This window comes from Urocitellus parryii, chromosome 1 (genome assembly GCF_045843805.1).
Source record: "Urocitellus parryii isolate mUroPar1 chromosome 1, mUroPar1.hap1, whole genome shotgun sequence".
In the NCBI taxonomy this organism is placed as follows: Eukaryota; Metazoa; Chordata; class Mammalia; order Rodentia; family Sciuridae; genus Urocitellus; species Urocitellus parryii.
Window position 1 is genome coordinate 277225191 of NC_135531.1, and position 27757 is coordinate 277252947.

At 42.9% G+C, this 27757-nt stretch overlaps 1 protein-coding gene across 3 annotated transcripts; it reads left to right on the plus strand.

Moving 5' to 3' along the window:
• Eif4e2 (eukaryotic translation initiation factor 4E family member 2) lies at positions 1-27050 on the plus strand. Of its 3 annotated transcripts, XM_026412752.2 has the most exons (8): positions 1-81; positions 5313-5427; positions 6475-6609; positions 11289-11393; positions 13553-13705; positions 13800-13936; positions 20821-20899; positions 26805-27050. In XM_026412752.2, the coding sequence occupies exons 1-7, from the start codon at positions 62-64 to the stop codon at positions 20864-20866; spliced, it is 711 nt and encodes a 236-aa protein (XP_026268537.1). In that variant the 5' UTR covers positions 1-61; the 3' UTR covers positions 20867-20899; positions 26805-27050. The 3 variants fall into 3 exon arrangements, with proteins under 3 accessions (XP_026268537.1, XP_026268538.1, XP_026268536.1); XM_026412753.2 differs by lacking the exon at positions 20821-20899; XM_026412751.2 differs by lacking the exons at positions 20821-20899; positions 26805-27050 and adding an exon at positions 15657-15902.
• Positions 27051-27757: the final 707 nt, after the last annotated feature.

Consider the following 27757-nt stretch of genomic DNA (forward strand, 5'->3'; position numbering starts at 1 on the left):
GGAGGGACCAGGCAGAACGGAAGTCACTCTGTGAGATAGTGGCGACAGCGGCGGCGAAAGGATGAACAACAAGTTCGACGCGTGAGTGGCGCGTGGCCGCCCCCCGGGGCCCCTTCCCCCAACCGTTCCCCCCCGCGCCTGCCCCCGCTGGGAGGTGGCGGCGCACACTCTGCGGCACCGGCCTCCCTCCAGGGCGCGGCCGCGGCCGCACGGGCCCCGGCGGCGGCGGGGAGGAGGGGGCCGGGGAGTGCAGGGGGCCGGGGACCCCAGGGCCGCCGGGACCGAGGGCGAAGCGCGGGGCCCGTAGGAGGGGTGGCCGAGCGGCCCGGAAGGAGGAGATTCCCGCGGCCCCGCCCCAGGTGCGGGGTGCGGCGGCGTGGAGGGGTGGAGACCCCGGCGGCTTGGCGGTTTTCGTAGCCCGGCCTGCCAGCCCCGCTTTCCTCACGCACCCTCCTGGCTGGGCAAGGTCGCCGGGCTCCTCTGGGCATTGGTTTTCTCCTCTGCAAAGTGGGGACGGTAACAGCCGGTGTAGTGCAGCTGTGATGAGGCCGTGTGGCTGCTGCGCTGCGCGGCGGCTGCCCAGTGACGGAATTCTCATCCTCTTGCCGAGACTCTGCTCTTTCGCCTCCTCATCTGGTTCCCGGCTCCCGGCACGGCGGGCCCACCCCTCACTCCCTAGGACCCACTCTGATCCCTAGTCCCAGCGTCACATAATTTAGGGGTACGGAGAGGAAATACAGGTCCTTCCAATGATTGTATCTTTTTGCATTACAATTTTTGTTCGTATCTTGTTAACAGTACCAAGATAAGGGTATTACAACAGTTGTACCTTGAGGTAGATTGTTTTTACCTCCTCTCTATTAGTCTATCTGTCTCCTATCCGAAGACCCAGATCCTAGTCCCAGATCCTCCAGTTGTTTGACAACAGAAAAGTCCCCCGATGTCTGAGCTGTTGTCACCCCACGTTAATGTTAATACCCTGCTGGAGGAAGCCAGCCATAGTCAGCAAATTGTCTAGATTGCCGATTAATGCAGTTATAAATGCAAAATGGGATTACTGTCAATAGGTTTTGACCTGGTGTTGCCGACAGAAATTGTTTTTTCCCCCCAATATAATGGGTGCTGTTGTGCAAATTCAGGTTTCCAGTGTACTCTGCAGCTCCTCAGGCATGTTTCTTGCTTACTGAGAGGTCTCTGATTCTTGAAAAAGTAGGGGTCTTCTCCATCCTGCAGCTTAGTTGAGTCAGTCAGTGCATGGACCCCTCACTCCCACCCTAGCTCCAGATCCAAATCCTACTTCAGTGGAGCTTTCTTGTAACCCTTATATCCCTCCTCCATTTATTTGACCAGATCATATTGCAAACCTGAAAGGAGTCTTGCTGGGTGTTTCTTTCTTAGTAATTCTCTGCAAATGGGATCTTGTTACCTCTTTGTAAGGAATATGAGGCTCTCTGACTTGAGTAGCTTGCCCAAAACAATAGAAAGGGCCCACCCAGATTTGTTATTTTACTTTGGTTCAGGCATCTCCTGACAGAAGTTAACCTGAGTCGTTTTAATTATTTCTGATTATTAACTGTTGTACTGAGCCAGAATCTTTTAATATCTGTCCCCTAGCTTTTCAGGAAAAAAAAAGAAAGAAAGGGGGAAAACCAATACTGTTTTCTTTTGTATGTGTGTGGGGAGATGGAAGCCAGGGCCTCTGGCTTGCCCAAGTGCTTCACCACCAGCTTTCTTAATTAGAAATTAATGACCTTAGTTTTGATTTTGTTGTTTAGACTATTGTTACATATTTGGAGTCTGAACTCTTTACCACATCACCACAAAGTAAGGTTCCTGGAGCTGGTAACTCAGTAATATAATCTGTGGACTCAAGAGAGTAGAGAGGAGCTCAAACCTCCTTTACCATGTAGGTCGTCTTCTCTGAATGTAACCAGATTGTAATTACTTTTTTTTTTTTCTTTTTGGTGGTGGTGTTGGGGATTGAACCCAGAGCCTTGTGCATGCAATATCCCCAGCCCCAAGGTTGTAATTATTTTTAGGGGAAGAAGATATGAAATTGTAGGATCCTATTGACATGTAAAACTCTAAGATGATTTCTCAAGAACTGCAGTCCTGATTATGATAAACAATCAGGTTTCAGATTTTGGTTTTCTAGATACCATATTTGATTTTGACCATAGTCTATATAAATTACCTTTTAGCCCTTTCTTAACTGCTGTCTGAACCACTTATTTGGCTTTCGTATTTTAGATCCATGAATTAAACAAATGTTTTTTTCTGCCACTGCCGGATGCTGGAGATAGAAAGATGGCTTCAGATTCCTACTGTAAGGAATGGGTCTAGTTCAGAGTGTGAAGAAATTCCTGGGCAGCAGCTTAGTGAGCTAACCAAGGTACTACACAGTCTGGACAGCCTCGTGTCCCGATTGTCGGCATGAGCTTATGGAGCACTGATTTTTCAGTGCTTGGCTCAAATCCAGCTTTGATCTGGGAAGGGCAACCTCTTGGAAATAGGTTGCAAAAGATTTGCCTTATGCATAGTCTCAGAGGGCAGGGTAGTTGGCCAGCTCCCGCTCAGGAAGTAAGGAAGTAAAAGCACTAGACGAAGATGCATTAGGTTTTCCATTTGCTGGCTTAGAAAGGAGTCAGTCAGGAAGCAGTCCTGGGATCATGGTAACATTGTTTCTTCTTTGCCATAATTATTTTTCTTATTCCTGGTTTCTACTAGTGATCAGCAGCAAAACCCCTAAAAAGAAAGGAACTTAAATGCTTTGGGGGGTGACAAAAATGAGAGATGTTGGGTGACTGCCCTTCTTCTGCCAAGAAGACCCCAGCAGCTGTCACTGGGATTGGAAGCTAAGAAGAGAAGAGTGCAGTTTGTATCCCTACATTGTGCCCTGAGGATTTAGAAGATATCCTGGGCCTAAGCCTAGAAAGACCCATGAGATGTTCTTGATTGTTGGGGTGGCCGAAAACTGGCCATGACAATACATAGCAGGGACAAGTGTAAACGTGTTTATATGGGGAAGTTCAGAAGAGGGGAGACTGATGTTGCCTCTGATGGGAGATATTTCCAGGAGAAAGTGAGTCCTGAAGGATAGTTAATTAAGGGAGGAGTCAAGACCACATGCTGATCATGACAGGTGATATTAGAGAACTGCAATTAAATTGAGGCAACTAAGTGAGAGGAGTGTGTTGAAGCAGGAAATGCTGTTGAAAGAGGGCATAATGGGGGCCTTAGCACTATGCTGGGACATGAATATCTGTGTACCATATCTCCTCAGTTAGGTCCTGATAAGACTAGATGCTTAGTAAATGTTGGTAAATTTGGGTCCACAAATTTCCTTTTTGAAAAGGAAAATAAGCACAAGTTTAATCGAGGGGAGGAAGTATCATAAGCATAGATCAGGGTCTCCCAGAAGTCCAGGGAGGCTGAACTAAGCTAAAGAGAGATGGCCATTTTGGCAACAACAACCAAGGTTGCCTCTCTATCCTCTCTTCTCCAATCTCTCTCAACTAGCTTGCTGTTTTCACTCCTTGTCTTGATTCTCTCATGGCTTTTCTTACATGGGGCCCTTGTATTTGCCCCAGCTTTCATATCTGTGATCTTTCCTCTCTTGGGTGAAATGCTGAGGGAGGATTGCTTATATTTTTGAGCTAGGCCTTGAGTCACAGGTTATTGCCCAAGCTGGACTGCTTGGGGGAAGGGAATGCCAATGACACGAGTCAGATTCTAGAGGATCTTGCATTTCATTGTACTTTATCATCCTCGAGGCTAGGCATTAAAGAGCGAAGGACAATTGACAGTCTTAGGATGAAAATTAAATAATCAGTTTTGCAGTCAGATAATACATTTCATGGTGGGGATGGGGAGGCTCATGGCACAGGGTACAACTAGGGCAGGCATCTCAACACACAGCTAATTAATCTGTTCTCCTATTTCTCAAGTGTTTTTGGTGTTAGGCAATGGGGGTTCATAGGCAAAAAAAAAAAAAAAAAAACCTACAAATGCAGTTTCCTAGGACACATTTCTATGTCTTCATATGATAATGTCTGTGGTTATACTTGGTGCATCATTGGTATCTTTCTTGACAATTGCCTAATTCCGTTGAGTATACATATAGTTATGAGGCCACAAAGTTGATTCTGGAAAAATCCCATAATAAGTGAATAGTCCAGCTATAGAATAAATGGCATTCTTATCTTTGTAAACTCACAATCTGTTTATAGTTTTACCTGGATCAGTAGATTTGAGGTAGTTGCTCTATGCTTGAAAGGGTAACTCCAAGTGCATTTGACTGTGCTTATGAGGCAAGAACACATTCATTCATTCTGTCGGGCATTTATTTGCCCTTTTCATTCAAAATTTTTAGTGTGTTCTTGTCCCAGGGGCAGGAGATATTGAGATGATGTAAGACACTGTTCTGAGGGAACCCTCCATTTGGTAGGAAAAACAGACATGGGAAATATGACACGTCATCTTGAAGGGATGGTGTTTGTAAGTGGTGGGAATATAGGTTATTAGAAGGAACGGGGGAAGGGAATGCCAATGACACGAGTCAGATTCTAGAGGATCTTACATTTCATTGTACTTTATCATCCTCGAGGCTAGGCATTAAAGGACAATTGACAGTTTTAGGATGAAAATTAAATAATCAGATTTGCAGTCAGATAATACATTTCATGTTGTGGAGGATAGGTAGAGATGTGTGTTAAGGAGCCCATTTAGAGATTTATCTTAGTGATTGAGATGACAGAAAAAGATGGCCTAAACTAAGGCATTAACAATGGGGAAGTCTAGGAGACATGAAAAGAAAGAAATGTGGCAGTATATATAGGTAAGATTAACCTTCATTTGAAATGCAAAGGAGTTATTTGATAGAAAAACTTCTCGTGGGGCTGGGATTGTGGCTCAGTGGTAGAATGCTCGCCTACCATGCATGAGGTACTGGATTCAATCCTCAGCACCACATAAATGTAAAATAAAAGATATTGTGTCCATCTAAAACAAAAAAAAAAATATTTAAATAAAAAGAAAAAAATTTCTCGTTATTGCTGGGTGTATTGGTGCATACCTGTAATCCCAGCAACTCTGGAGGCTGAGACAGGAGGATCTCAAGTTCAAAGCCAACCTCAGCAATGATGAGGCACTAAGCAACTCTGTGAGACATTCCTTTATATCAGGTGCATCTCACAGGCCTGCAATATGAGTGACTGGATTGGTTACATGGTAGGTTGTATGATCTAGTGGCTCTGTTAAATAATGGGAATCAGCTTAGTCATGTAATAGCACTACTTTGTCTTTCTTTTCAGCTTGAAAGATGATGACAGTGGGGACCACGATCAGAATGAAGAAAACAGCACACAGAAAGATGGTGAGAAGGAAAAAACAGAGCGAGACAAGAGCCAGAGCAGTAGCAAGAGGAAGGTGCGGTTTGTGCTGCGTAGGCCTAGTTGCCTCTGGATGAGTCGTGTTTGTGTTGTGGAGTCTTGTTTATTTGGAAGACATCGGGTTAACGTTGTAGTACCCTGTTTTGTAATATCTGGTAAAAGAAAAAAAAATTGTGGATTCACTGAAAACATCAATGATTGGGACTTAGAACATTCCTCTTGCCATATCTTGAGGTGCTTGTCTGGCCTACAGAATTTACCTCGCTCCCCTTGAGCAAGCCCAGTTGTTGCACTCAGCTAGCTAGGCTGCTGGCTGCTTCAGAAGTTGCCATTCAGTTCTTCAAATTGTATGCATCCCTCCAAACTTTAGACTTTGTAGTCAGTAATAGTCTGAATTGAAAATGACATGGAAGAGAAAAAGTTTAGGGAATGAGAGCTAGGTGGATCAGCTTTTTCCTTGAGATATCAAGGCAGTCATTAATTTATTTATTCTACAGTATTGCATACCTCCAAGTGCAAGCGTTTTCTGCTAGGCGTTATGAAGACATGAAGGTGAATGAGACTGTGGATTGAGGGGCTCACATTTAATAACAGTAATAAAAGTGACACTGTCTGAGCACTTTATATATACTAATTCATAGGACCCTCTCAGCAGCCGTTTCAGATGGCCATTATTAATTTCCCCATTTTGCAAGTGAGAAACCAAGGTACAAGCAGATTAAACAACTTGCCACTCTTAAATGATAAGAGTATTCTCGAGGAGGCAGTGCTTGGACCAGGCATGAATATAAATGCCTGTGATATAGGTGAAAAGTCATAAGAGCCATAAGAACACGGGTAAAGTGTTAATAGGAGTTTAGAGTCGGTTAACCACTAGAAAAATTTATTTATTTATATTTGGTGCTGAGAATCGAACCCAGTGCCTCACACATGCCAGGCAAGCGCTCTACCACTGAGCTTCAACCCCAACCTTATGTTCTTTTTTAATTGTGAAAGTAGTAGGGAATAACACTGTTAAATGTTTTCAGAGTTGCAGAGCGCATGACAAATGCCTAGGGCGAACCCACCCTTTTTTACTTTCCAGGCTGTTGTTCCTGGACCAGCAGAGCATCCCCTGCAGTACAACTATACATTCTGGTACTCCAGGAGGACCCCAGGCCGTCCCACCAGCTCTCAGAGCTATGAACAGAATATCAAGCAGATTGGCACCTTTGCCTCTGTAAGTACTTAGTGGTTTAATGGAGTGTGCCTTGGCAGAATGCTCATGCCTGTGTTTCTGTGGCTGTGTTTATGTACCTTCCTGGTAACTTGTTTAACATTCTACTTTCCTTACTTGACTAACCTGAGTCTGCAAGGTCAGACTTGTTTGTTCTTAGGTTTCTCGTTAGACATCCACAGTTAACCGTAGAAGGGTATAATACAAAAAAAAATTTTTTTTTTCCTTTTGTTTGTGGTACAGGGATTGAACTCAAGGATGCTCTACCACTTAGCCACACCCACAGCCCTTTTATTTATTTATTTAAGACAGGGTTTTGTTAAGTTGTCCAGGCTGTCCTTGGATTTGTGATCCTCCTGCCTCAATCTCTGAAATTGCTGGGATTATAGGCTGTGCTGCTGTGCACATCTGACAGGTTTGTTTGATTGTTTAACCGACGGGTGTTTTAACCATTGAGTCACATCCCCAGCCTTTTTATTTTTATTTTTTAATTTTTGAGGCAAGTTGCTCATGGCCTTGCTAAGTTGCTGAGGCTGGTTTTGAACTTGTGATCCTTCTGCCCTGGCCTCCTAAGTTGCTGGGATTACAGGTGTGAGCCACCATGCCTGGCTGCAGCTGACAGTTTTTTGTTTTTTGTTTTTTTAAGTACATATATTTGTTGAGTCCTTACATGCAGAGTGTAATTGGGGGGCACAAAGTTTTAAACTACATGGTCTTCTTCCTCACAAACTTATACAATAAATTTGAAAGCAAAGTTTGAAAGTTTTTTTTGTGTGTGTGTTTAAGAGCTTTCTATTAGGATTTAGCCATGAGAGTAACTGTTGTAAAGTAGCATCTTTTTCCTGTGTTTAGAAAGAAAATGAAATCTCTAATAATTGTTTTTGTGGGTACCATCAGAATAGTGTCCAGGTTCTATTTTATTTCCCTCCCAGGTGACTAGATTTGTGAACTTGGAGGTACTAACTGAAGCTAACGGGAGTCTGTTCAACAAAGACTATCACACACTAACTGTGTGCTGTACATTCAATCTCTGAACAGAAGCAGGATATGTCACTTTGTTAAACTTACTGACATATTTGTCCTGTTTCAAATGTAGAACTGGAAAAGAATACTGTAATTGTAAACATTGCAATAAGGCATGACATTGTTGTGTCTAATATGCTAAGACACAATAAATAATAGGACTTTATGTAATTTCCTTCAATCATTAAAATAGCCCTATGGGATTAGTGATATTATCCATATTTTGCAAATGAGGAAAGTGAGATCTGGGTAAAGTATCTGTTATGAGGTCTCAAGTCCTCTGCTACTGAATTGATTAAGTGGGAGCCACTGTTGAAACTCAATTCAGGTAGATATGAAGGGAAGATTTCACAGTATACCAAAAAGAAAGCCAAAGGCTACAATTTAAAATTGTTCTCATTAGCCAAACTTTATTTTTGTATTTATTATTAGTCAGATATACCTATTTAACTGGTAATAAATTGTCTCTTGAATGTGAGATCAACAATATTGCTATGCTGAGGTGATAGAATTCAGCCCTATGCAAATGACTTGTTTGGTGCTGCCTCATCACTGGTAAATTTGGGCTTGTTTGAAATATTACAAATAGCTTGTACACTGGTGCATATTTGGTTCAAGAAATGTTTTTTAAGGGGCTGAGGATGTGGTTCAGTGGTAGAGTGCTTGCTGGGCATGCAAGGGTTCAATTCCTAGTATCACAGAGCTGGAAAACACTTCATTGAACGAACTCAAGACCTTAATAATGTTCTAAAAAGAATTATGGAGCCTGTTCTTGGGGCATGTCTGGGATTTTTTTTTTTTGGACATGGGGTCTTGCTTAAATTGCCCAAGCTGGCCTTCAATTTAGGATCCTTTGTAATTCCTCCCAGACAGCTGGGATTACAGGCATACCCACTGTGTGACTAGGGATTTCTAATATAGAATAGACAGTGAATGGAACTGCAGGAAAAGTATGGCTGATGCACTTGGAATTCCAAGGAACTTGGGGTCTTAAGAGAATTTGAACATATTATGAGAAAGGAATTCTTGGCAGAGGGAACAATAGAATTAAGCTTTTGAAGTATACATACTTTTCTAATATTTCAGAATCCCGTCACTAAAGTTTCAGTTGCCTGCTCTGTGGGAATGAAAGCTAGACAGTACAAGTAAAGTGGCAGTCCTTATGTTGTGAACACTTGGTGAATCTGAAGAAATTGGACCAGGGCATATGTATTTAGGACTTTGTTAAATTACTTCGAAGTAGTAATGAATATTTCTAGGATTTTTCTTTCCCTCTTGTACAAAAAAAAAAAAAATGTGAATTTATGTATAAATTCACATGAAAATTTTATGTATACACTTAGGTGTATGTATAAATTTTATGTATAAATTCTCATGAAAGAGGGTTGTATTTTCTTTCCTTGGGGTTTATATATTAAGTTGAGTGGTTTGTCATCAGTTCCCTCTTGGGTTAATGCCTTTTTAGTAGTCACTGGATGTGTGACAAGTGCTTAAAGTCTGCAATCGTATAATTCAAGGCATTAGGAAGTAGTTTACAATATTATATTCCTCACAGAAGTAATTACATTATGAAACCTTTTATCAAATCTAAAGCGTTATTTTTCAATAGTTCTATTTTTTTAATATTTATTTTTTTAGTTGTAGTTGGACACAGTATCTTTATTTTATTTATTTTTTTACTTGGTGCTGAGGATCGAACCCAGGGCCCCGCACGTGCTAGGTGAATGCTCTACCCCTGAGCCACTACCCCTGCCCCTTTCAATGGTTCTTAATCCTAAATTTAACAGCATTTAAAAGTTCTTGAAATTGGGGTAACTAAGAAGGCAGTATCTTGAAATGGGAAGAGTATTAGACTTGGAAATCCCAGGGCTAATCTATCGTGGTGCTTGACTGTGCATGCTGCAGCAAGTCCTAAAACCATTTATCAGTTATAAAATGAGGAAGGTAATTAAGATGGGGTCCTTTTTACACTTCACATTCTGAACTTTATTATTATTTTTTTTTTGTTTCATTTAGGACTTTTTTTTTTTCATTTAGGACTTTTAAAAAGACATTTTTCAAAGTTTAATAATGTTTCTGAAACTGTTTGCTTTATTCCTCTTATGGTGGGAGTACAAGTTTTTGCAGTTTGGCTGTAAGATTGGAGGAGACCCCACTGTTGAAATGGTATTTGGATGGGGAATTGGTGTGGTTTCTTGCCACCATGTCCCTTCAGTTTTAATTCACAGTGAGCCACTGGTTCTGTTGGGTGTGTACTTTGTTTCTTTCAACCATGTTAGGTTTAATAAGGCTTTAGATTACTGCTTTTTTTTTTTTTTTTTTTTTTTTTTTTTTTGGTATTGTACTGGGGATTGAACCCAGAGATACTTGGCCAGTGAGCTACATCCCCAGCCCTTTTCATTTTTATTTATACTTTGTGAGACAGGGTCTCACTAAGTTGCTGAGACTGGCCTCAGACTTGCATTCCTCTTGCCTTAACTTCCTGAGTCTCTGGGATTACAGGCCTGGCTAGATTACTGTTCTTTGTATACAAGTGACCACTTCATATTCCAAATCACTGTATACAGTTAAGCCTAGCAGTTGCTGAGGTATCGCACTGCTTGAAGTCCTACAAATAGCACTAGTTCCTGACTTGTTTTATATGTGTAAAGCATTTAACGCGTTCCTATTCCAGAGAGGAACTGAAGGGGACAGCCATTGCATACAGTAAGGGTGTAAGATTGGTTTCTCCTCATTTGTCATCAAATCTTGACTTGAATGTCTTTCGATATCCATTTTCCATCATGCAATTATGGTGTCTTGCTGTGTGTTGATTTGTCCTCCTCAGCATGGTGTTGACAAACACCAGCAGTTTCTCTTCAGGCTATTACTTTTTAAGTGTGCCTCTTCACTGGCCAGTACTTAGTAGGTATCCTCTGCAAATTACAGAGCAGTAGTGCCCTCATCAAGGCACTGATGAGAGAGATGGGACCAGAATGATCAATATCATTGAGCAGACATTTGATAAAGAAATATGTCTCATTTTCTATGAAGACCTGAAGGAGGAACAAGGAGAAATAGTTTTCTTAACTAAGGAAAGGGATGTGAACATAACCTCTGAGAGACTTCATCCTGTTTGATTTTGTACATTTTAGCCTTAGTAAGGGTATGCTGGTACAGAGTAGTACATGCAGATGCTGCTGTTGCTTAGACTTGGTAACTAAAAACAAACTAAAATGTATTTTGTTGCAGCTAATGCTATATTTGCTAGTTAAACAGTCTTTGATCAAGAATTGATTTTGTTCTGAAAAGGGCATTCAGGCTGAGTTTGTGTGGTACTTACATACCTCATGACTAGTGGATTTCCATCATACAGAAAACTAGTCCTCTTCAGTGGGAAGGCCCATATTGACGTGATGTCACCTCAAGCTCCTTGGCAGAGGCTAGCAGTCCTCACCTAGAGTTTATTCTTATGTTGCCAGTGGTACATTTTTCTTTGATCAAACTAAGGCTTTTTCTCTTATAACACCTTCCTTTCCACACAGTGCTCTAAATGGAAGTGTCCTCCAAAGAGGAAAGCTGGAGCAGAGCCTTCTATGCCTATGTTCTTGCACCTTTGGATGAATTCAAAGAAAATGGAAAAGATACATCTTTGGTATTTTGGGGTCTTCTCTCTGCAGGTGGAGCAGTTCTGGAGGTTTTATAGCCACATGGTACGTCCCGGGGACCTGACGGGCCACAGTGACTTCCATCTCTTCAAAGAAGGAATTAAACCCATGTGGGAGGTGAGGACTTAGGGCCTTGGACTGCTTTTTTGAGCAAGTTGTTGTTTGTTTGTTGAAGCCCTACCAAGGTTAAAACTATTTCAAGTGTCCTCTCAACTGCAACACTATTTGCTATACCCTTGGAATCTGGACCTCTGGGGAAAGGCACTGATGCTGTTGCTTGATTGTATGGGTTGGTGCTGGGTGTTTTTAAAGATGGTGGTGTTAACTCAGATGGTGTTACAGCATTAAAAAATTTTTTTAAATTGCCCTTACCTGTTCCCATAGAATTTGTGTGTATTTGTGCATGTAATACTTGTACATAGTATAAAGTGATAGGAAAATAAAAGGCCATAATTGGAGACCCACAGTTGAGCTACTAGTTGGCTGTGCTCTGGCATAAAGCATCTCTTTTTTTATTTTTTAAGAATATAACCTTTAACTTTTATTTTATCTGTTTGTTTTTATGTGGTGCTGAGGATTGAACCCAATGCCTCACCCCTGCTAGGCAAGCGCTCTACCCCAGCCCAGCATAAAGCATCTCTTCTGATGCCAGGGCATTTTTCTAGAAGATGGATGTGGCCACATACATCCCATTCCCCATATTTTATGCAGTTTGTTTTTGTTTTGGGTACTGGGGATTGAACTCAGGGGCAATTTCACTGAGCTACATCCCCCAGCCCTTTTTATTTTTTAATTTGAGGCAGGTCTTTCCCAGGCTGTCCTTGAACTCGTGATCCTCCTGCCTTAGCCTCCCAAGTCGCTGGGATTACTGGCATTAGACACTGCCTAGCTTTTATGCATCTCTTATTGTTCACGTGACCTTAAGCCTTATTTGCCTTTCAAACTTCATCTCCCATCACCTCTAAATCTGTTCTATGCAATTAGACCCTCCTATTCACATCCCACTGAAGTGCAGTTAGTACAAAAGCATGTTCTTTGTGGTGCCTTCAATGCCTTTACCTGCAAACTCCTGTTTCCCTCAAGACCAGCTTAAATATTTGCTCTTGGGCTGGGGATATAGCTCAGGTGGTAGAATGGTTGCCTCACATACACATTCCCAGCACCACAAAAAAAAAAAAAAAAAAAAAATTTGCTCTTCAGTGTTTCCAGCTGTCAGGTTCTGTCTTACTGTGCAGTTTTCATTTTACAGGAGCACTTGTCAGACTGTTTGGCTATAGATAATTTTCTTAACTGTCTCCTATACTACATTGAACCTAAGTAGATTCTGGGGCTTTGTATCTATGTACTTAATACTTGGTGACACTCAGTAAATTGTAGCAAATGAAGTGATGAATGAATGGTCTGTTTGAAATCTGGCATTTCTAGCTCAGCGGTAGAGCACTTGTCTAGCACGTGCAAGGCCCTGGGTTCGATCCTCAGCACCCCATAAAAATAAGTCAATAAAATAAAGGCATTGTGTCCAACTGCACCTAAAAAATAAATATTAAAAAAAGAAGAAATATGACATTTCATTTTGATTCGTAAAGTAGTTCTAATTAAAAGGGATTAGTCTTTAAAGATCTGTTTTATTTAGCCTTTTTCTTTTTACTTTTTTATTTTAGATATTTATGGACCTTTATTTTATTAATTTATTTATATACGGTGCTGAGAATTGATCCCAATGCCTCACACATGCTATGCAAGTGCTCTACCACTGAGCCATAACTGCAGCCCCAGTTTAGCCTTTTTTTAAAAAATGGCTTGTACCAAGAATCCCTGCCTTGTTTTTTGTTGTTGCTGCTATTCTGTTTCATTTTTCCCTAGTCTTGTTTTGTTTTGTTTTAGTTGTAGGTGGACACAATAACCAGTAAAGGTTATTTATTTTTATGTGGTGCCGAGAATCAAATCCAGTCCTCACACGTGCTAGGTGAGCACTCTACCACTGAGGCACAACCCCAACCCTTTCTCTAGTCTTACCACGTTTTTATAAAATAATATGTTGGAGAACTAGAAATTACAACCAGATTTATTAGTATTTAAGAGATTCTTCTTTTTTTAATACCTTTATTTTATTTATTGTTTTATGTGGTGCTGAGGATTGAACCCAGGGTCTTGAACATGCTAGGCAAACGTTCTACTGCTGAGCCTCTACCCCAGCCCAAGATTCTTGATTTTGTACTGTTTAATGTACAAGAAAAAGTCATGAGCCATTATTTTAGCTATAACTCTTTTTGTAGGATGATGCAAATAAAAATGGTGGCAAGTGGATTATCCGGCTGCGGAAGGGCTTGGCCTCTCGTTGCTGGGAGAATCTCATCCTGGCCATGCTGGGAGAACAGTTCATGGTTGGGGAGGAGATCTGTGGGGCTGTGGTCTCTGTCCGCTTTCAGGTAAGCTACCCCAGGCCAGTCTGCTTTCATGTGTTGCTCTTGCTTACCTCCTGCCTCTGGCTTGCTTTGATGATACCTTCTGTTCCTCCCATAGGAGGACATTATTTCCATATGGAATAAGACTGCCAGTGACCAAGCAACCACAGCCCGAATCCGGGATACGCTTCGGCGCGTGCTTAACCTACCTCCCAACACCATTATGGAATACAAAACTCACACCGACAGCATCAAGTACGTGTTGGGGGTGCTGGGGGGGACAGGTCCCTGAGCTTAGCAGAAGTAGCTCCATAGTTGGGCCCAGAGGCATATGGTCATACAGGAGACTGGCTTGTGGAAAAGGGACAGACCAGCCCCCTTTAGGCTTCTGGTCACTTGCTGCAGTTCTTGTTGGCAAGGCTTCCTGCCCACCTACGCTGCAAGGTACTTTAGAGCAGAGAGTCCTACAAAAACCTGGTGCACTGCTAGTGCTGCTTCATTTCTAGTAGGCTATCTTGTCTTTCCTATACTAATCACTCTCTGAAAGTGAAAGACAAAATACTTTCCTTTTCTGGATGTTTTTAAAGATAATATTATTTAACAATGAAGTCCTCTTCCCTACCCATCCCTCATCCCACTTTGCATGTCTGTTTAACTGTCAGCTTCAGTCTGTTTTCTTCATCCTGGGAAATTGACTTCTTATCAGGAATGAGGACTCCATTCCCTGTGTGTAGAGCTGAAGTAGAAGAGGAATCAGGGTAGTGTGTGAGAGAGGAGAATCAAAGGAAAGATAGAGAGCACAGGGGAAAGCAGCTTTGGCCTCTCCTCAAAATTTGGGGCAATGGAGCTCTCTGTCCACAGTGAGAGTCACTGGTGAGGTTTACTCCTTCAGCAATCAGGTGTCAGAAGTAAGCTCAGGTGGTTAGAGAAGAGCATGGGGAGTGGCTGTCAGATTGTCTTGAAAGCAGAGGGAAAGCCAGCCAGCTAGGAGCCAGGCCCATAGGTTTAACTTCTCCTGTGGCCCCCCATCAGTATGTACATTTGGCTAGACTCTCTGCAACTCTGCTTCAGTTTTCCCAGCTGTAAAATGGGACAGTAATACAAGGCTTTGGTGAGATTGACTTAATCTATAACTGAGGGTTCTTGGCAGAGCCCTCTGAAGGCTCCTTTAGGGCCAAATATTATTATCACTGTCATCATCATCTTTAGTAATAATGTCATCATCATGCTGTTCTTACTAAAGACTAGTAGTGAGCCCAGTGATTTTGTTCAGCAGGCAGACCATTTGGGATTCTTTCCCAAGGATGCACAGGTAATGGTGTGGGTGGAGTTTGATTTTACCAGCTAAGTGCCAGCTTTTAACTGGGAACACTGCCACAGAAGTTGGTTCAAAATCAAATGACCGGCTGTGACTCACTGTAACCACCAGCAGTTACTAGCTAGCCTGGCCTTGGTTGCTTGCCTCAGCAGTCCGGTAGTAGTACTGTTCTTCTCCAGGCTAATCTGTCTTGCTGTCTGTTCTGGGATAGACACAGTTTTTACCCTCCTGCCAGCTTCAGGCCAGGCTGGAGAGATCTACATTGTTTTCTGGGACTTTATTTTCAAGGATCCCAAGATCCCCCCCACTCAACCACACCCATCCCCAAAGCCAGCTTTGCACCTAGGCAGGAAAGGGAAAGGTGTTTTTCATCATCTCTCCCCTCTCTGCCGTTCTCCTTCTAATGCCTCAAGGCAGTTCGTCCTAACTATTGTAGAATGTGTAGGTCCTCCCGGAGTCTAGGAGAGCGTGCGGACTTCCGCCATAGTCTGCTGGAAGGACTGGCCTACTGCACGCTGCTTCCCCAGAGACCTGCCTCTGGGACTCCAGCCCTGCAGCCATAGGGCCAGAACACCCTCCTTGAGACCCAGATGCCACCTTCCCTTGTGCCCTCCTCTCTTTCCTCTCCCAATGAGCTACCTTTTGCACTTTCACTAGAATGCCAGGCAGGCTGGGCCCCCAAAGGCTCCTTTTTCAAAACCTCTGGAAGCCGCGGTTGAATGTGCCATGACCCTCTCCCTCTCTGGATGGCACCATCATTGAAGCTGGCGTCATCGGAGTCTCTTGTTCTGTTGGCGTGCCACCTGGAAGACCCTTCTGTCCTGGACAAGAGGAGTGGAAGAGCATGTTATGCTTTGAGAACAGGCTGACACGCAGCAGCTACAACAACAGCTGAGATCACAAATAAATGGTGCTAAACTAGCTTGTCTCATGCTCTTGCTCTTTATGGTGCATCAAGATGTGGCCTTTTGGACTGACTGTCACCATGTTAAGGGATGGCACAGACCTCATGCAAAGCCATCCAGGGAATGCAGCCTCATTGCCATGAGCCCATTATGTAGTATCATGTGGTACTTTGTTCCAGGACTGCTGAGGCCTGATATAATGAGGTGACACCTAGCTCTCAAAGTGAGTCCCCATTTCCTGGTACTTGAATTCAGTTCCCATCTAGCTAATGTTGATGACCAGAGTAGTTTCTGATTTGAGCTTGATAGTCTGTAAAGGTTGGAAAGGGGAATCCTTGACCTTTGCTTTGCTAACTTCTGTTTGCCTTTACTTCAAAGAATTTCTTGCTTGGAGGTAAAGCCCCGCTTCTATCTGTGTGTGGCTGACATACACATAGCTTCCTTGCTTTGTGCTAATGGGGTGTTCTGGCTGGTATGAAGCTGCCCAAACCCTAGATTCATTGCCAGCCTCCTCCCTTTCTGCTTTCCCTGTAGACCCAGATCATCTTCCTCTTTGAGCAAGTCCTGCTTCCCAATCTCATGGTGATAACCTTCCCTTCCTCCCAGCCCAGTGTTCCTGTGCCTCAGGGTCTAGGGTGGGGAGGGCTTTCCTCTGGTGTAAGTTTGACACTCAGGAGACTGTACTGTGCACATACCAGCCTTTTGTGTGCTTTGTGGCTTTGGCTTCTGTGTGCTGCAGCTTGGCATTCAGGTCCCTAACCTGTTGGAAAGTTTCAGCAAGCCTCGTGATACTTTAGTTTTTCCTAGAAGCTACCATCAAAATCAAACATAGTCATTTTTGGGTACGCTGGGTCAGGAGGCCTGACAGGTTCTCAGGAGTGAAAGTGGTGGTAAGGCTGTTTTCCAGATGGCTCTTCCACTTTGGCTCAGGATCCCACAGAATACACATTGGGGCTAGTGCCTTGTGTTCAGATGTTCTGGGAATATTTGTGTCATTGCTTCTTTGTTTATTGCATTTCCCAAAATTGGTGGAATATATGAGATTTGCTGGTTTATGGAATGATCTGTTCTCTGCGTTTTTAGCATTTGTCAGAAAAGACCTCTGGCCAGGTGTGATAGCACACACCTGTAATCCCAGGGATTTGGGGGACTGAGGCAGAAGGATTCCAAGTTAAAGGCCAGCCTGAGCAACTTTTAGCAAGACCCTGTCTCAAAATAAAAAATAAAAAGCTGGGATGTAGTTCAGTGGTAGAGCACCCCTGGGTTCCATCCTTAGTACTGCAAAAAAGAAAGAAAGACCTGGCCCTTTCCTCCTGCCTTCCACTGTCATGTTGCATGCATTGACCTTAATTTCAGCTACGTTGTAACTACTCTAGGGGATGAGCTTAATGTCAGCTTCCAGAATAGGAGTCCTTCAGAAAGCACCAAACTGACCTTGAGACCCCTTGGGCCCCAGCCACATATGAGCAGAAGTCAGAACTGGTTCTGCTTTGCTTGTTCATTGTAGATCTTCGATAGGTGTGGCTTTGCTTTGAATTAAGTGATATCAGCTGCTGGAAATTGAGAAAAACAAAGAAAATGAAGGAAGAGCCCAGAATGGTCTTGCAAGTATTCTGGAGGTTAGGGCTCCTGAAAGGGTAGGGTGAGAGGGTATTTTTAGGACTGGCTTGGGTTCTTCAGTCAAGTGCTCCTCCCTCTAGCTTGCTGTGTTTTGCTCTAGTCCTTTACCTGTTTTACTTGCCAACCTTCCTCCAGTACACTGCTTGTGGCCTTTTCCTGCTGCAACCCTAGGTGAGCCAAGAGATGTTCACTGTTCGCTGCCCATAGAAGAGGGTAATGTAAGCTGCTTTGCTGGGAGGGCTTTTGTCCTTGTTCATTGCCAACTACCCCTAAGAAATATGAAACTTGTTAGACAGTTTTTGCTCAGGTCCTGGTTCCATTTAATGAGGCCAGTTGCTAGTTGAGTTCTCATAGGTTTGAGACCTTGTATCAAGTGACTTGCCTGGCTTACACCCTGCTTTGAGTATAGACCTCATAATAGCCAGAATCTTAGGACCATCAGGATAAAGGTGGGCACAGAGCCAGGTAAAACAGCACGGTCTTTTGTGAGGAGTGATTCCTCTTTATTCCGGAGGAGAGACGGGTTGAATTATCAGGACTTTCTTTAGCCATGTCTAGGTATCGTTGTATTTCAATACTGAACTTGAATATATAGGAAAGGACCACCCAAGCCTTTCTCCTGTCAAGGCTAAATCATAGCCTGTGCCCTTCAGTCACCCCATTATGGTTACTGGCCTGCTTTTGTCTTTGTGCTCTGTGCCACCATGCCAATACTCAAAACAAAGAAAGTCCTGATTGGCAGGAGTCAAACTGCATGAGCACCACCCTGACCCTTCAGGGAGGTGGGGAGAGGTAGAATATAGAATTACGTAGAAATGAGATCTCTGATTTTACATAGAAATGATCTCTCTGCTCTCAGAATTTGCTTTCTGGTAAGTGAGGTGGGATAAGTGGACTTGAAAGGACTCTTTGTTACCATGTCATGAGTCTGAATTTAACAACTCTAGTCATAGGTCACTTTTTTCATTTAACTTGCTCTTTTTTTACCTTTAAAAGAAGAAAGTTTTGATTTTACCTAATATACCTAGGCTGCCTGGTACAAAGTAGCTAGAATATTCACACCTGACTTGCCTGTGATATACCAAATACTGTGGCCAGCTACTTTACTTTCATTGAATCCATGCAGGGAATTACTGAATCCAGATTCTTCATGCCAAGGGTTAATGTACAGTAAAGATATTTCTTTTTTTCTTTTTAAATATTTATTTCTTAGTTGGACATGATATCTTTTTTTAATATTTAATTTTTTTGTTGTAGTTGGACACAATATTATTATTTATTTATTTTTATGTGGTGCTGGGGATTGAACCCAGGGCCTTGCCCATGCTAGGTGAGCTCTCTGCCACTGACCCACAACCCCAGTTGTTAATTATTCTGAAGAAAATGGGAGGGCAGTTTAATTCTGAATGGGCTAGAGGAGAGCTCTGATGTCCATGTTGCAGGCTCTTAACCCAGTGAACTGCTCTGTTTAGGTTAGTGTGGTAGATACAGGCCTTCCTGAAAACAAAACAACGCATGAGATGAAGCTTCAGCATGGCTGTATAATCTTGTCAACACCTAAGTTGTTTAAAAAAAAATAATTTAAATCTCACTGTTAGAAAGAAAGGGGTTTCTCTAGGTTGTTGCTTAGGCATTGGATTCTGCTTTGTCCTTGTTTATTTGGACTAAAGAGTACAGTGACACCTTCTGATGTCACTCGTGGGCTCACAGAGTATACCTCATCACCATCTCTCCAGAATGGGCTATGGAGTGTACATCTTGCTGTGGGATATTGAGTTTGGGAGCTGGCAAAGATTGGCATGTTTGTCAAGTGTTCTTCATGTTTTCCTCAACTCAGTCAGTATATGCTAGTAGCTTTAGTAATGGTTTCTCTGAAGAAACCATTCTCTTATAAACCACTAATTATAATTGCTGTTGTTCAAATGAGGGAAATAATGAAATTGGTATAAACATTGCCTAGAAGTTTGAAGCTGTACTAGGTCTCTATTAAATCAATCCTTCCTTCCTTCCTTCCTTCCTTCCTTCCTTCCTTCCTTCCTCCCTTCCTCCCTTCCTCCCTTCCTTCCTTCCTCCCTTCCTCCCTTCCTCCTCCCTTCTCCCTTTCCCTCCCTCTCTCCCTCCCTCCCTACTTTCTTTTCTTTCTTCCTTCCCTCCCTCCCTCACTACCTCCTTCCTTCCTGTGCTGGGAATTAAATCCAGAGTTTGGGTATTCTAGACAAGTACTCTACCACTGAGCTACATCCCCAGCCCCCCTCTTAAAAAAAAAAAAAAAGTGACCTGTGGAAAACCTGATGAAGAAGTATATTGTGTGGTCATAACATTAAATATGTAGTGAGGGACATGGCATATTGTCACCCTGGGTGCTGTCATCAACTTAAACCAAAAGTGGAATAATTATTAATAAATTTAGATTTTAAAGAACCAAATTTTATGTGTAATTCCTAGGGAACTTAACACTTAGGGACTGAGAAGTGGCCAGGGCAAAAAAAGATAGCAAATAAGCTCCTCTAAGGACACTTGAGGTGGGTGGGGCTTCCAGAACCCGTGGAGGTCTGTTTTCCTCCTTTCCTTCCTCACCCAGCAGTCCTGAGAGCACCACTCTGCAAGCATGTGTACCCCTCCAAATACATTTCCATTCCCAACTCCAGTTTCTAATTTGAGTTAATCAGCCTGAAATTTGTAATGAGCATTGTCCCCTGGAAATTTGACCTGCCATGACCTACACAGCTTAAATTCTAGGATAATACTTACGTGGGCATTTTAAGAAAACAGAACCTGACACAGGGTCTGAGTTTAGAAGAGTTAGAAGATTGAAAGTGTGGAAAAGAAAATGGTATGTTTTCTTCATTGCATCTTTAAACATCATAATACAGTTGAGTACTTGGCTGTACCCACGCATGAGGCCTGGTAAGACAGGTTGTCTCCACCACCTGTTCTAGGGGGCCTGAGGCAGAAAAGGAAGAAGGTGATGCTGTTTTTTGCTGCAGTGAATTGAAAGTGTTTCTGGTCATGGCTGAGCTGCACCTCTGACCTTGGTGGATTCCCCTGTAGCCTCATTGAAGGTGCACTGGCAAGTCCTTGAGGAATAGTGAGGGCCAGGCTTCCCACCTGGGGCAGGTTACTCCCACCTGTCTTGCGGGGCAAGTGCTGGGAGCCTCCCTGCTCTGGTCCCAGCTCTTGTGGCTCCACTCAGCCTGAAGGGCATCTGGAGTGGGAGGTGGGGTGATGGTGCCTACTCTCTGTTCAAAGTGTTTGATATGAATGTGCTGTTGTGTTTTTTGTCTCTGGTTTGCCAGGGCCTGGGAGGAGTTTCATGGCCTGGTGAACAGCAGCGGCCGCTGATCGGACGCTCCCCCTCTGTCTCTCACACTCAGGGTAGGGCCTTGTCTACCTTCTCTGTAACTCTGTGACATACCTCTCAGCCACGGGAGCCCTTTTCCCAAGGGGATGCTCTCTGCCCATTTACCCTGAGCCTCTGAAACAACAACCCCTATACCATTGGGTTCCTGTTCTCCTTGGTCATAACTCCTGGGGAACCCTTGGGCAGGTTGCTTACCTTATTAGGCTTCTGTCCCCATCTGGAAAATGAAATTCCATGGACCAACAGGCCTCTGAGTTTCTAATGCTAAACATTTCATAATGGTAAATGTGCCTCAAACTTTTTTTCGTTTTGCTCAGATATGGCCATTTTTAAGCCATTTGCTAATATTCTGTGGCTAAAAGGGCAGTTCCATAGACCCTACTATGGGTTAGGTGAGAGGTATGTCTCTTGTTTGCTGGTGTTGTCTGTCAGTTGTGAGGAAAGATTAATATAAATTCAAATTCAGAGTTTTAACAATGAAAGTCAGTGTAGGTGGGGTGAATTTCAAGACCGTTGCAGGTTGTACTTTAACTGGACCAGCACATGTTTTCTGGCAGGGAGGGACACCGAGATTGGGAAGCTTGGAACAGCTAAAGCATTCACTTCAAGAGTTTTTACATTTCCATCAAAAGAGTACCCAGTCCAGCTGGACACAGTAATGCGCGCCTATAATCCCAGCAACTCAGAAGGCTGAAGCAGGAGGATCACAAGTCCAAGGCCAGCCTTGGCAACTTTACAAGACTCTCAAGCAACTTATCAAATCCCTGTCTCAAAAAGGACTGGGGATATAGTTCAGTGGTAGAGCACCCCTGGGTTCAGTCTCCAGAACCAAATAAATAAATAATGAAAAGGACTGGGAATAGAGCTCAGTGATAGAACATCCCTGGGTTTAATCTCCAGTACCACAAATAAATGTGTCTGGCCCTGCAGCGAAAGAATTTGGTATATTTTCAGTATTGGGGGAATGGATGGAAGGCCAGCATTTGCTTATGCCGAAGATGAGAGTCTGCTTCTGGACATCAAGCTACTTCTACCACTCCCATCCCTGAGAAATAGGGTATTTCTGAAGTTAGAACACATTAACTACAATAGCTGCTTCGAAGCCCACATTCCCAGGAAGGAAATGAGGTTTTTCCAGAAGAGGAAATCTTCCTTCCTCAGAGGAACTGGAAGACAGATGATGTTGTGGGTCACAGAAGCAAGTAGCCAAGGATGTGGGTACCATTATGATCTAGAGACGAGCAGTTGCAGGGTTCCTGTACACACTGATGGTGCCCCCTTTAAATAGTTTGATTTCATTATTATAAATTCAAGTTTTAAATGATAACACCTGGTTTTTTAAATTCCAGTTTTAAAACTTTTCTCCAAAATGTTGTCGATATAGAATTTCAAGATGGCTGCCAGTATACAAAAGAAGGAATGAAATGTCAGTTTCATTTCATCATGTCAGTTCTAATAGTGGATAAGTTACTTAAGAGTGCTCACAGTGAATGTGAGGAAAGGTTTCAGTTGGAAGGGTTTACTTCTTAAAGTACATCAAATAATTGTTCTTTTTAGAGATTGGTCCACCTAGCTGGGTGCAGTGGTAAATGCCTATAATTCTATAATCCTAGCAGCTCAGGAAGGTGAGGCAGGAAGATCACAAATTCAGAACCAGTCTTAGCAACTTATCAAGACCTTAAGCAATTTAGCGAGACTCTGTCTCAAAGTATAAAAAATTTAAAAAGGGCTGGGGATGTGGCTCAGTGGTTGAGCACCTGTTGGCTCAGTCCTTGGTACCACCCCCCCCCAAAAAAAAATTGTCCATCTTAGTTTTTTTTGAAAAAAGTATTTAAATTGGGTAGTCAGAATGAAAAACAACTTAAAATGAGCCCCTCTCCCTTTAGCAGACCTTAAATCCCCCAGGAAATGTATCTTTGAATTGCTTTGAAAAACCATATACTTGCATAATTGCTTTTGTATAGTCCTGTTCTTTTTGTGGCTTCCCTATCTTTTTGTACACTTGATGGTTTAGGTGTTCTCTTTGAAGCACAGCCTTAGGGAGTCAGTGAAGAGTGTTCGAATTTGAACCAAAAGAATCAACTCACTTCATTGCCTTAGCAGTCTTTAGAGGAATTCATATTTCATCTCTACTGCCTGAGCCTTGCTTTCAGCATAAGATGTGCTAAGATTTGGATGCCCTGCTCTGGTTGTTTGATCTGCCATTTAGAGCCCACACTACTTTGGCCATCTCTTACTCATCCCTTTTCCCCCACTTACAAAAAGATCATGATCTATGAAAAAATTGGCAGAACAACTGCTCTTTAAATAATTCTTAAACCTCAAATGTTTGTCCTCACCTTATCAGCTATTTTATGTCATTATCTATAACTGCTAGTATTTTAGGACCATTTTATTTGAATTCTGTTACAAAAAGTACACTTCTTTCACCATGGCTTCAGTAGAAATCCCAACTAGCCCCTGGGATAGGATCCTGTTACCTAGACAGCTGGCTGGCTTGCATAGGACAGAGGTCTCTATTGTTGGGAGGTACACTGGCATAGTTGCTCATGGAGATGAGATGGAAATTCACCTCCACTGAACCTAGAAGGAGTTTGCAGTTTTATTGAGTAGGCAAGGAGAGGAGAGAGAGCCAGGACTGTCTACTGGGGTAGACTGCTGATAGCCAGGGAACATTTTCCTGAAGATAATGTGCATGTCAGTCAGTAGGTTGATCGTGAGTGCCCCTTCCAAGCCACCCTTCAGGGCAGAGACTCAGATAGGATTCCTGCTTGGATGATGCCCAGCTTTCACCTGAGGACCGGGAGTTACTTCAGTGTTCCTGCTGGGTGCCAGCACAGTGACAGGTAACTCCAAGAGGGGAGACATTCTCTGGCTGAGAGTCTTGCTCCCTCTCACCTACCTTTAGGAGTTAACTCCTACTTTCGCTCATTATTCCAGAGCTGACTTTTCTCTTTCTCTAGAAATACTATTTTGAGGCAAAATGGATCAGGAAGCTAGTTGAGTATTTGGTTAACAGTTTTCCCTCTGGGAATGTGAATTTAGAAGCTGTGGGACTGGGAATTCTTTGAGTCCTGTTTGGTACCAAAGCATAGCCCTTGCACCATCACCGCACCACCAGAGGGCCAGGGGGCCAAGGGACCAAAGGGGCTAGCTTTGGGGAATTCATGGTAGATTTTTGAATTTCTAATTTGCTTTTAAAAGAACAAAAGTACATAAAGAGAAAAAAAAAAAAAAAAACATTGCCTGTGACCTCTGCCACTTCTTATCTACATTTTCCCTTTCCCTGTCACCTAATCTCTATACTGCAACCTGGAGGAAAGTCTCAGTTGAATATTTGTCCCCAGCTAGTTTGAGGTGAACACATTTCTTTGATTAAATTTGGCACCCAGCTTTTCTGAACCCACCCTTTTTTAGAAAGGTTGGACCATAGCCACAGGCCCTTGTTGTCACCAACATGAGGCCAATTGCCCTCATTACTTTTTTCTATTAAATCAGACTCTGGGAAAACTCAGCTGGAGTTCTCCCTATTTCCATTTTGCAAATGGATCTTACACAATAAGACTTAGAAGGTTTTCTAACTATAATCAGGCTTCTAATAAGAGAAAGAATTAAACTAAGTATTAAATGTTTGAATGGAAAGTGGTAGAACTCTTCAGTTTGTCTGCTACGAAAGAAAACTTTATTTCAGTACAAAATTTCTTTCCAGAAGATTAACTGAGCAGCTTATGGCAATGATTAGTTTGAAAATCCTCTTCTTCACACCACTGAACAGGTGGACAGCTGGATCCCCACCTGCCATCTCCCTTACTCCAAGATAGACAGTTTCAGTTAGAAAAATCCTCAGACTTTGTCTTTCCACAGCCCTACCTGTCTGTTCACTCTTCTAACAAGAAGAGTGGTGTCCCACTCGGCCTGGTGCTGCACACTTGTAATCCCAGCAACTGGGGAACTGAGACAGGAAAATAGCAAGTTTGAGTCAAACCTGGGAAACCCTGTCTCAATATAAAAAATGAAAAGGACTAAGGATGTGGTAGAGTGCCCCTGGATTCAATCCCCAGTTAAAAAAAAAAAAAAAAGTGGAGCCTGTCCTGATAGACCAGTGCTATCCGGTGGCTCTTGAACATAGAGGGATCATACAGGGAAAGAAGTAGAATAGAACAACTTCTCACAAAATTGCTTTCTTTAACATTCCGTGTATGTAGGATGAACAGTCCTCTGAAATGCAGGCTTGGTGATATGGCACATCATACCTAGAGCTCAGAAATGCACAGCCAGCGAATGTGCCTGCTTTTCACTGTGGTGTGATCAAATAGATTCCTTGTCATTCTTTACTAGCTATTTTTGTTACCTCAAAGGGATCTGTCCTTTTGAAAGTTTTTTTTTTAAATATTTTTATTAGTTGTTAATGGACTTTTATTTTATATTTATTTACATGCGGTGCTGAGGATTGAACCCATTGCCTCACACATGTTAGGCAAATGCTCTAACACTGAGCCACAGCCACAGCCCACCTTTAGAAAGTTTTTTTTATAACACTGGTCTTTTAAAAATATGGCCACCCATTAACCTTACATTCAACCTTTGGTTTCCTCAGCAAAAGTAGTTGAAATGCTCAGCAACCATTGACTAATGAATCACATGGTCATGCATGTCAGTTATAAAAAAAAACCTGTGGACTTTGGCAAAAACACCAATTTCTGCCAGCTTGAGCCCATCTGCACTAGTCATCCCATCCCATCCCATCCCATCCCATCCCATCCCCCGACCTCCCCACACACACCCCTCCTTTACTTGACTAGTCATTCTCTTTGGAATAGGGCTCTTGGTTCTTCTTGTCCTTCTGCCATCAGCCAGGGGCAGGTGAAAACTGCCATTTGTCTGGGCTGAACATATTTTCTAAATATTTGTTTACTTTGGACCAATATCACAAGTATGGTTAATAGCCAGAATTTCTACAAATTTAAAATTAAATGGAAAATAGTAACTTCAGAAACTAGAATAATGAGAATTCCTGGCAAATTTGAACCTGAAGCACTAGGCTGGGGCAGTAGCTAGGTGGCCTTTAAAATCCCTGAAATTTTGAGATTGGGTGGTGCTGTGACCTTCTAAGATGTCATTGGATTTCTAGTGAGGACAGGAAAGTTTACTAATGAATAGCCACACCTGCCTGAGTCCAGTGAAAGGCTGCTAAGAGTGCATGTGTTGAGATCTGCCCCCTCCTCACACTTCTTGGGAAATTAGAGCTGTTTCCAAGGTGCCGCCTAGAGGGCGCCTCCTGGAGCAGCCTCCTTTTGTGTTTTAAACTGAAGATGGCTGGGTTGGTTTATCATATGGCTGGATTGGTTTTGTTTATCATATGCACAGTTTGGTTTAGTGTGTCTCCCTTGTGTGCTTTACTTTACTTCATCTGTCCCATTTCTACTGTGCCCTTTCTGTCCCTTGCCCCAAATAGCTGCTGTTGCTGGATTCTTATGGAACCTGTAAGAGTTTCTTAGTGTCTAAGCAAGCAATTATGTGTGTAACCTTATTCCCCACCCACTCACATGAACGTGGTTACTATGTACACACACTGTTCTAGGATCAGTGGATCTTTGGAATCTTTCCATATTAGGAGAAAACTTTTTTTTCCTAGCTGCATAGGGTCACATTGTACAGGGTGCCATGACATTGATATTTACCAGCCCCCTTTTCGTCTGCATTAGAATAGTTTCTTATCTATTACTATTGCAAACAACTGAGTAGAAATTTTTGCAGGACTTGGAGGCAGGTCACTGTTTGGCATTAGACTGGCAAGGAAGGAAAGCCCTGGGGTGTGGAGAGTCCAAGAGCTTGAGTTGAGTCCTCCCCATTTGTGTGTGGTTGTGTCTAGACAGTCCATGTATTGAATGCTGTGTTTTCTCCCGTTTTCTCTTTCAGGGACAATTCAAGCTTTCGAAATACAAAAATCACATTGTGAAAGTACACAAGCTGGCAATAATCCTTTTCTGTTTGTGTGTGTTTGTCCGAAATGAATGGAAGGCCTCTACCAGTCCTTCCGTCTACCCGCTGAAGGGACGTCAGTGAGCCATGTGCTCCCCTTTTGCACTCATTCCTGGAGGACGGATTCCGCTAGACACCCTCCAGCATTGCTGACTTTATAAAGCGGAGAAATGGAAAACGTGACTTTGTAATAGACATTGTTTTTAGGGGCTTCTGGGAGGGGGGAGTGCAGCCTTTTATTTTGCTGTGTGCTGCCAGAGGCCTTCCAGGCCCTCTGTTGCGCTCCTCTCCTGCTGTGCGAAGGGCTCTGTAACCACGTGGACAGGCCGGAGCTGTGGATGAGCGTTATCAGTATTATGAATGCCTGTGCATCGAGGAACAGCTTCTGCAGAGTTCCAGAGTAACCGAATGCCTCTACCAGCTCTGCCACCAAGTTATTGGGACCATTTGTTTCATCCTCTCCCCCAGGCCACCGCTCTCTGAAAATGTGTTATTGATGTGATGACTGCCCAGGAATTTGTGTCCTCTCTCCTGCCTTACACTCTCCAGTTTCCCTCCTACGGGGACTCTCTCCTCCTTAGGCACTGCTGCACTTAGAATTATAACCTGGTGGGAACGCTGGTCCCACTGGCATGGCTTAGAGAGTATGTCTTGGTAAGCTTGAGCAGAACCCAGTTTGAGGGAACTAGATGATAATGTAGATCCCAAGCGCAGAATTTGATGCTGAAGGCAGTGATGGAAATATTTTCCCCTATGAGCAGGGTGTGTGTGCCAAGCCTGCTTCTATGGGTTCTTGTATACCCCTCACTGAGGAAGGGAAGTGACAGCTGGCTATTGCCAGGTATTAACACTTAGTGTGTATATTCTATCACCCTGGAAAAAAGGTGAAT